Raw genomic sequence first — 9,868 nt, forward strand, 5'->3', positions numbered from 1 at the left:
AAATTTGACATGTGCTTTTTGTTGTTGTAAGGGCACAGCACCATTGTCTGTCTATATTCTGTTCAACTCACATTCTGAGATGTTAGACAGAGGGACATAAAGGAGAAAGCTTGATAATACTGTACCTAACCCAATCAGCCTAAAAAAGTGGGAGGAATAATGTTAGGGAGACTGGGAAGAGAGAGAGCTCTCCACCATGACTTACCTTAACAATGTTCTCTCCCACCAGGCTTTTGTTGAGTAGACAGTCCAGACAGATGGCTATCTGAGGGTCACTCCTGTGGTAGTCTCCATCACCACCATCATCATCATCATCGTCATCCAGCCTGGATCTCTTCGATCGGGGGCCATCTTCTATGACAAATAAATTGATAAGTATGTTATGTGTGAGCAAGAGCACACCCTGTGTGGATACAAGTTGCGTTTGTTTTCTTGAATTCATATAAAACTGGAAAAGACACACTTCACAATAGGACAGTTTTGATTGATACCGATGTCTTTCGCTTTTCACCTAGAAATGCAATATCATAAAAGACCTTTGGGAGAAATTGTCGATCATCACATTGCCATGGGGATGGCATTTGAGTCTGGCGGACCGAAACCATCCATCTTTTTAGGTCATTCTGTTGTTTCCATCTCATTTGTACCTCAAAACAGGGGGATCTCGTCAGTGCCTTGTAGGGGTGTGCTGTTAAAATTCTCTCTCTCTCTCTCTCTCTCTCTCTCTCTCTCTCTCTCTTCTCTCTCTCTCTCTCATCTCTCTCTCTCTCTCTCTCTCTCTCTCTCTCTCTCTCTCTCTCTCTCTCTCTCTCTCTCTCTCTCAATCTCTCTCTCTCTCTCTCTCTCTCTCTCTCTCTCTCTCTCTCTCTCTCTCTCTCCTCCTCTCTCTCTCTCTCTCTCTCTCTCTCTCTCTCTCTCTCTCTCTCTCTCTCTCTCTCCTCTCCTCTCCTCTCTCTCTCTCTCTCTCTCTCTCTCTCTCACACACACAGCCACCTACAGTCACTGCAACAATGGAACCTGAGTCACATCTCCTCACTGACCTCTCCCACATAGAGCCTCCTTACCTATCACCTCAATAACCAATCACAGCCCACCTCTGCCCACCCAAGCCTCCCCGAGTGGGTTGATTCTGGTCCCTCCTGAGAACGGTCTTGGTCTTCACAGACACACTAACACAAGATTTTACCTTCTCCATTCTCCTTTAACTTCCGACTCCTCCAGAACTCGATCTCCTGCTGTTGTTCCTCTAGTCAATAAACAAAAAGAGAAGATATGAATAAACAGGGCAGGGGTTATATAATTCAGGACAAATAGAAAACAGCTTGGCCTACTAGCAAAGGCAAGATTTATATCTGATGTTGGTGGATACTAAAATCACTCACTTTCTCTTAGCCCAGGCACGAGTTTGAAAATGATTTCCTCTAAAGTGTTGTCCAACCTGGCGATAGAATGAGACGTAAAGGAAGAATAAAAGTAAGTACACAAACACACACACACACACACACACTTATTCCCAGACATTGCATCTGTGGGCTGGGCACTGGGTGAGGTCTTCAGCTGGAACCTTGGCTCCAGAATGGCGTCCAGCTGTTGCTTGGATCTCACCACAGCCAAGCTCAAGTTCCCCCCATCCTCCCCCAGCCCAGCCCACACCAGCCTTAACATCTCACTAGTCGGGTGGACAACTGAAGGGTGCAAACTCAGATCTGCCAAAATCCAGCTAGGGCCAGTTCAGTAGTGCAAAGGCCAGCATGTTTTTACATTACTGATGGTAATCTATTCAGTAGTATTCATTATGTTCCTGTGATTCACAATAGGGAAAATATGAATGCAGATGAGATTCTGTCAGATGTAAAATGAGGTGCATTACCTTAACATCTCTAGAGGGTTGGTTTCATGGACTTGGATGCCGCATTTGGGGCAGTCATTGCTGTCTTCAAAGTGTTGGACGACGCAACTTTTACAAACTGTTAACAGAATAAAGGAGACAGAGAGAAAAATTGTTTATTTTCTCCAAATACAGACCTAAAGTAAATATGGATTTTTATCACACCATTGGTCCTCTGTAGCTCAATTGGTAGAGCATGGCACTTGTAACGCCAGGGTAGTGGGTTCGATCCCCGGGACCACCCATATGTGAAAATGTATGCACACATGACTGTAAGTCGCTTTGGATAAAAGCGTCTGCTAAATGGCATATTATTATTATTATTATTATTATTATTATTATATTATTATTCAGGTGGCAAATAAATGCCAAGATGACTGCAGTTTCTCTTTTCGTATCCCTTTCTCTCAGATAATCTTCACAATAAAAGGATTTTGAGTTGAAAACCAAAAGGAAAAGCATTCTAATTTCTAATTTCTCAAGTTTGAACTTGATGAACATCAAAGTATCTGTTGAGCCTTGAAGCATGACTAAAAGCTCAGTCCTGAAGTTGAAATTGAAACTGTGGACTGGTACGGAGATAAGGAAATATTGGGTATAACCTGGCCAGTTCTAAGTGCATCTATCACACTGTAGCCAGACAGAACACACAGACACACAGCAACAGCAGTCAATACCACACGCACACGCGCACACACACACATATACCATTGCATACAGTATAATATATAGCTTTATCTTTCTTTAAAGAACACCAATCTGATTCCATGCAATATTGAGCTGAGGATTAGGCCTATATCCTATGATGTGACGTCACCAAACTGTCAGAAAAAATCACATCTGTCACAAGGAGCAGAAATATAGGTCACAGTCTGCCCTCTAGCAATTTCCATGTAAACAGTATATGCTTATGCACTATGCACTGGCCTATAACCTAGATCAACGTACAGTATTATACAGAGCCATGATTGCATGGAACTCCATTCCATGTCAAAAAACAGATAAAGCAGGGCCTCCCAAGTGGGCCGCGTTCATGCACGCTGACTACGGTCACCAGCTGTACGGCGTTTCCTCCGACACATTGGTGCGGCTGGCTTCCGGGTTAAGCGAGCGGTGTGTCAAGAAGCAGTGCGGCTTGGCGGGGTCGTGTTTCGGAGGACGCGTGTCTCTCGACATTTGCCTCTCCCGAGTCCGTACGGGAGCTGCAGCGATGGGACAAGACTGTAACTACCAATTGCATATCACGAAATTGGGGAGAAAAAGAGTGTAAAAAAACACAAAAATAAATAAATGAAAAGGTAAACCAACACCTCACAGCACAATGCCTCTCCCCCATGTGATATACTAGTTGTGTGTATATACTGACATGTATGTGTAACTGATAGATGCACAGACACACACACTACATGTTAATGTTATTAAATGTATGTATATTGTCTTGAAAAAAAGTATTTTATCTGTAATGTCTTTTTCGTTATGTGACGGACCCTCATCATCACGTTCTTTCAATAGCCAGCACCGCCTACTTAGCATGAGACATAAGAGACAGACCGCTCACAGTAGAGTGGCAGAAACATTATCTTCAGACATTTACTTTACATATGCCATTAATATATTTGATTATACACTATCAGTCAAGAGTTTTAGAACACCTACTCATTCCAGGGTTTTTCTTTATTTGTACTATTTTCTACATTGTAGAATAATAGTGAAGACATCAAAACTATTAAATAACACATATGGAATCATGTAGTAACAAAAAAAGTGTTAAACAAATCAAAATATATGTTATATTTGAGATTCTTCAAATAGCCACCCTTCGCCTTGATGACAGCTTTGCACACTCTTGGCGTTCTCTCAACCAGCTTCACCTGGAATGCATTTCCAACAATCTTGAAGGAGTTCCCACATATGCTGAGCCCTTTTTGGCTGCTTTTCCTGCACTCTGCGCTCCGACTCATCCCAAACCATCTCAATTTGGTTGAGGTCGGGGGATTGTGGAGGTCAGGTCATCTGATGCTGTCACGCCCTGACATAGATCTCTAGTTGGTTTGGTCAGGGTGTGAATATTTATGTGTAGATCTATGTTATCTATTTCTATGTTGGCCGGGTGTGGTTCCCAATCAGAGGCAGCTGTCGATCGTTGTCTCTGATTGGGGATCATACTTAGGTAGCCATTTTGCCTACCTATGTTGTGGGATCTTGTTTCTGTTTGGCTTGTTGGATGGTTAGCCTTTTGAACTTCACGTTCTGTTGGATTTTGTTATTTTGTCTGTGTTTGTATAATAAACGACTATGTACGCATACCACGTTGCACCTTGGTCCAATCCTTTACACAACGAACGTGACAGAAGATCCCACCACCAAGCAGCGTGGCCAGGAGGAGACGACACCCTGGACACAGGTGGGGAAGACATTTTGGACATGGGAGGAGATATTAGCCGGTAAAGGACCCTGGGCGAAGGAGGAAGCCCAGGCAGGAGAGGATCAACAGCGACGCCGAAGTGCACAACGATGAAGGAGGCCCGAGAGGCAACCCCAAGACGAAGCAGCAGGAGGCCGTGAAAAGGCTGACTGTGGAGGAGGAGGAGGCCGCTATAGTAGAGGCCCTCCAAGACCTGCAGCTCAGCAGTCTGAGAGAGGAGACCACCACATTGCGGGGGCTGTTAGCTCAGACGGAGCAGGAGCTCTCCCTTCAGAGGGAGGCGCTACAGGAGGCTCACAGGGAGAAGGAGTCAGTGGATGCACGGAGAGAGGAGCTGGCTAGGCAACAGGAGGAACTGAGAGAGGAATTAACCCTAGAGAAAAAGAGAACGCAGTCCTTAGAGCAGAGGCTGGCGAAGCAAGGTTTCAGAGTAGAGCCAACTCTCCGCACTCATGTTAAGGAGCGTGGGACCATACAGGCACCCTGTTATGCTGTGATACGCACTGTATCTCCTGTGCGCATTCACAGCCCGGTGCGCTTGGTGCCCGCGCCCTGCTCTTGCCGGGCTAAAATGAGCGTTCAGCCAGGACGGGTTGTTCCTGCTCCTCGCACCAAACCAGTGGTGCGTGTCCCCAGCCTGGTACGGTCCCGTGCATGCTCCTCGCACCAAACCAGTGGTGCGTGTCCCCAGCCTGGTACGGCCCGTACTTGCTCCTCGCACCAAACCAGTGGTGCGTGTCGCCAGCCCGGTACGCCCCGTACCTGCACCCCGCACCAAACCAGTGGTGCGTGTCTCCAGTCCTGTACGTCCCGTACCTGCTCCCCGCACCAAACCAGTGGTGCGTGTGTCCAGTCCTGTACAGCTCGTACCTGCTCCTCGCACCAAACCAGTGGTGCGTGTCGCCAGCCCGGTACGCCCCGTACCTGCTCCCCGCACCAAACCAGTGGTGCGTGTCTCCAGTCTTGTACGGCCCGTACTTGCTCCTCGCACCAAACCAGTGGTGCTTGTCGCCAGCCCGGTACGGCCCGTACCTGCTCCTTGCACCAAACCAGTGGTGCGTGTACCCAGCCCGGTACGGTCCACTCCAGTGCCAGAGCAGTCCGCTCCACCGGTGCCTAGTCCAGCTCCGGTTAGCTGCTCCAGTCCAATGCCAGAGCAGTCCGCTCCACCGGTGCCTAGTCCAGCTCCGGTTAGCTGCTCCAGTCCAATGCCAAAGCAGGCCGCTCCACCGGTGCCCAGTCCAGCTCCGGTTAGCTGCTCCAGTCCCATGCCAGAGCAGTCCACTCCACCGGTGCCTAGTCCAGCCCCGGTCAGCTGCTCTAGTCCAGAGCAGTCCGCTCCACCGGGGTCCAGTTCAGCTCCGGTCAGCGGCTCCACTCCAGTGCCAGAGCAGTCCGCTCCACCGGTGCCTAGTCCGGGTCCGGTCGTCTACTCTCCCACACCAGGGTCCAGACAGGACTTGGTGCATCGCGGGAGGACTGCAGAGCCAGAACCAGACGTCAACCCCTCTTTAGGGTTGGGGCCTCCCACACCAGGGTCCAGACAGGGCTTGGTGCATCACGGGAGGATTGCCGGTCCAGGCCCAGACGTCAGCCCCTCTCCAGGGTCAGTGCCTCCCACACCAGGGTCCAGACAGGGCTTGGTGCATCGTGGGAGGACTGAGAGGGGAAGCATCGCGCCGGGGTCCAGACCGGACCAGGTGTGCAACGGGGAGCCAGAAAAGGAGAGGACAGTAAGGTTGACGTCGCGCCCGGAGCCGGAGCCGCCACCGAGGCTAAATGCCCACCCGGACCCTCCCCTAATGAGTCAGTTTTGCGGTCGGAGTCCGCACCTTTGGGGGGGGGGGGTACTGTCACACCCTGACATAGATCTTTAGTTGATTTGGTCAGGGTGTGAATATCTATGTGTAGATCTATGTTATCTATTTCTATGTTGGCCGAGTGGGGTTCCCAATCAGAGGCAGCTGTCGATCGTTGTCTCTGATTGGGGATCATACTTAGGTAGCCATTTTGCCTACCTATGTTGTGGGATCTTGTTTCTGTTTGGCTTGTTGGATGGTTAGCCTTTTGAACTTCACGTTCTGTTGGATTTTGTTATTTTGTCTGTGTTTATATAATAAACGACTATGTACGCATACCACGCTGCACCTTGGTCAAATCCTTTACACAACGAACGTGACAGATGCAGCACTCCATCACTCTCCTTCTTGGTAAAATAGCCCTTACACAGCCTAGAGGTGTGTTGGGACATTGTACTGTTGAAAAACAAATGATAGTCCCACTAAGCCCAAACCAGATGGGATGGCGTATCACTGCAGAATGCTGTGGTAGCCATGCTGGTTAAGTGTGCCTTGAATTCTAAGTAAATCACAGACAGTGTCACCAGCAAAGCACCGCCACACCATAACACCTCCTCCTCCATGCTATACAGTGAGAAATACACATGCAGAGATCATCCGTTCACCCACACCGCATCTCACAAAGACACGGCGGTTGGAACCAAAAATCTCCAATTTGGACTCCAGACCAAAGGACACATTTCCACCAGTCTAATGTCCATTGCTCGTGTTTCTTGGCCCAAGCAGGTCTCTTCTTATTATTGGTGTCCTTTAGCAGTGGTTTCTTTGCAGCAATTCGACCATGAAGGCCTGATTCACACAGTCTCCTCTGAACAGTTGATGTTGAGATGTGTCTGTTACTTGAACTCTGTGAAGCATTTATTTGGGCTGCAAATTCTGAGGCTGGTAACTCTAATGAACTTATCCTCTGAAGCAGAGGTAACTCTGGGTCTTCCATTCCTGTGGCGGTCCTCATGAGAGCCAGTATCATCATAGCGCTTGATGGTTTTTGCGACTGCACTTGAAGAAACTTTCAAAGTTCTTGAAATGTTCCGTATTGACTGACCTTCATGTCTTAAAGTAATGATGGACTGTCATTTCTCTTTGCTTATTTGAGCTGTTCTTGCCATAATATGGACTTGGCCTTTTATCAAATAGGGCTATCTTCTGTATATACCCCCCTACCTTATCAAAACACAACTGATTGGCTCAAATGCATTAAGAAGGAAAATAATTCCACAAATTAACTTTTAAGAAGGCACACCTGTTAATTGAAATGCATTCCAGGTGACTACCTCATGAAGCTGGTTGAGAGAATGTCAAGAGTGTGCAAAGCTGTCATCAAGGCAAAGGGTGGCTATTTGAAGAATCTCAAATATAAAATACATTTTGTTTTGTTTAACACTTTTTTGGTTACTACATGATTCCATATGTGTTCTTTCATAGTTTTGATGTCTTCTACAATGTAGAAAATAGTACAAATAAAGATAAACCCTCGAATGAGTAGGTGTTCTAAAACGTTTGACCAGTAGTGTACAGTGGGGAGAACAAGTATTTGATACACTGCCGATTTTGCAGGTTTTCCTACTTACAAAGCATGTAGAGGTCTGTAATTTTTATCATAGGTACACTTCAACTGTGAGAGACGGAATCTAAAACAAAAATCCAGAAAATCACATTGTATGATTTTTAAGTAATTAATTTGCATTTTATTGCATGACATAAGTATTTGATCACCTACCAACCAGTAAGAATTCCAGCTCTCACAGACCTGTTAGTTTTTCTTTAAGAAGCCCTCCTGTTCTCCACTCATTACCTGTATTAACTGCACCTGTTTGAACTCGTTACCTATATAAAAGACACCTGTCCACACACTCAATCAAACAGACTCCAACCTCTCCACAATGGCCAAGACCAGAGAGCTGTGTAAGGACATCAGGGATAAAATTGTAGACCTGCACAAGGCTGGGATGGGCTACAGGACAATAGGCAAGCAGCTTGGTGAGAAGGCAACAACTGTTGGCGCAATTATTAGAAAATGGAAGAAGTTCAAGATGACGGTCAATCACCCTCGGTCTGGGGCTCCATGCAAGATCTCACCTCGTGGGGCATCAATGATCATGAGGAAGGTGAGGGATCAGCCCAGAACTACACGGCAGGACCTGGTCAATGACCTGAAGAGAGCTGGGACCACAGTCTCAAAGAAAACCATTAGTAACACACTACGCTGTCATGGATTAAAATCCTGCAGCGCACGCAAGGTCCCCCTGCTCAAGCCAGCGCATGTCCAGGCCCGTCTGAAGTTTGCCAATGGCCATCTGGATGATCCAGAGGAGGAATGGGAGAAGGTCATGTGGTCTGATGAGACAAAAATTGAGCTTTTTGGTCTAAACTCCACTCGCCGTGTTTGGAGGAAGAAGAAGGATGAGTACAACCCCAAGAACACCATCCCAACCATGAAGCATGGAGGTGGAAACATCATTCTTTGGGGATGCTTTTCTTTAAAGGGGACAGGACGACTGCACCGTATTGAGGGGAGGATGGATGGGGCCATGTATCGCGAGATCTTGGCCAACAACCTCCTTCCCTCAGTTAGAGCATTGAAGATGGGTCGTGGCTGGGTCTTCCAGCATGACAATGACCCAAAACACAAAGCCAGGGCAACTAAGGAGTGGCTCCGTAAGAAGCATCTCAAGGTCCTGGAGTGGCCTAGCCAGTCTCCAGACCTGAACCCAATAGAAAATCTTTGGAGGGAGCTGAAAGTCCGTATTGCACAGCGACAGCCCCGAAACCTGAAGGATCTGGAGAAGGTCTGTATGGAGGAGTGGGCCAAAATCCCTGCTACAGTGTGTGCAAACCTGGTCAAGACCTACAGGAAACGTATGATCTCTGTAATTGCAAACAAAGGTTTCTGTACCAAATATTAAGTTCTGCTTTTCTGATGTATCAAATACTTATGTCATGCAATAAAATGCAAATTAATTACTTAAAAATCATACAATGTGATTTTCTGGATTTTTGTTTTAGATTCCGTCTCTCACAGTTGAAGTGTACCTATGATAAAAATGACAGACCTCTACATGCTTTGTAAGTAGGAAAACCTGCAAAATCGGCAGTGTATCAAATACTTGTTCTCCCCACTGTATATTCTATGATTTTTATTGATTATGTATTTATTTCCTTTTGTTTCCATTGAAGTCAATTTAGGGACGGGTGTTGAAAATTAGCGTGAGCTAGAAACACTATAGTGCAATGCATCGGACGATTGTTTGTTAAATGTGTCAAAGTGGTTGTACTTGTCCCAAATAAAATAAAATAATATACAGCTGTTTAATCGCATTCTGACTACTGTACTACAGTATAGGTTACAACAAAATAGTGTAGACTAATGTCAAAGATATGTTTTGCTGGGGATCTCCTAAATATACTGACATACACTGGGAAAGCAATCATAAAACAGACAAACCATACTGTACTAGGCAGCTGCTGATATTTTTCATTATGGCTAGGGGTCAATCCGACTTCTATGACAGTAAAGAAGCGACTTTGCCCTCAAACAAACTAACAAATTGGACCCAAGCAGCTCATCCTGTGTGGAGGATATTTGTTGTCATGGTGACTGAACCCACTGATCACTTGAGATGTGTCATTCCTGGAAGTGAGCTTTTGAATCTGCCGTTCTCCTCCAATAAAACGTTCAGTTCAGATGGAGAGGGC

General features: G+C 46.5%; 1 protein-coding gene across 4 annotated transcripts in view; it reads right to left on the reverse strand.

Moving 5' to 3' along the window:
• LOC311135267 (polycomb group RING finger protein 5-B-like) overlaps window positions 1-9,868 on the reverse strand; it is a 32,311-nt gene that overhangs the window by 11,547 nt on the left and 10,896 nt on the right. For 3 of the 4 annotated variants that reach the window (XM_084169217.1, XM_084169214.1, XM_084169216.1), the window contains exons 3-6: window positions 1,871-1,967; window positions 1,383-1,438; window positions 1,187-1,246; window positions 206-354 (exon numbers count right to left, since the gene is read on the reverse strand). In XM_084169217.1, coding sequence (XP_084025343.1) covers window positions 206-354; window positions 1,187-1,246; window positions 1,383-1,438; window positions 1,871-1,967 — 362 coding nt within the window. The remainder of the gene's footprint in view (window positions 1-205; window positions 355-1,186; window positions 1,247-1,382; window positions 1,439-1,870; window positions 1,968-9,868) is intronic. The other variant, XM_084169215.1, reaches the window with a different exon arrangement.

The sequence above is a fragment of the Coregonus lavaretus genome, assembly GCF_964263955.1.
Source record: "Coregonus lavaretus genome assembly, chromosome: 1".
Lineage (NCBI taxonomy): Eukaryota > Metazoa > Chordata > Actinopteri > Salmoniformes > Salmonidae > Coregonus > Coregonus lavaretus.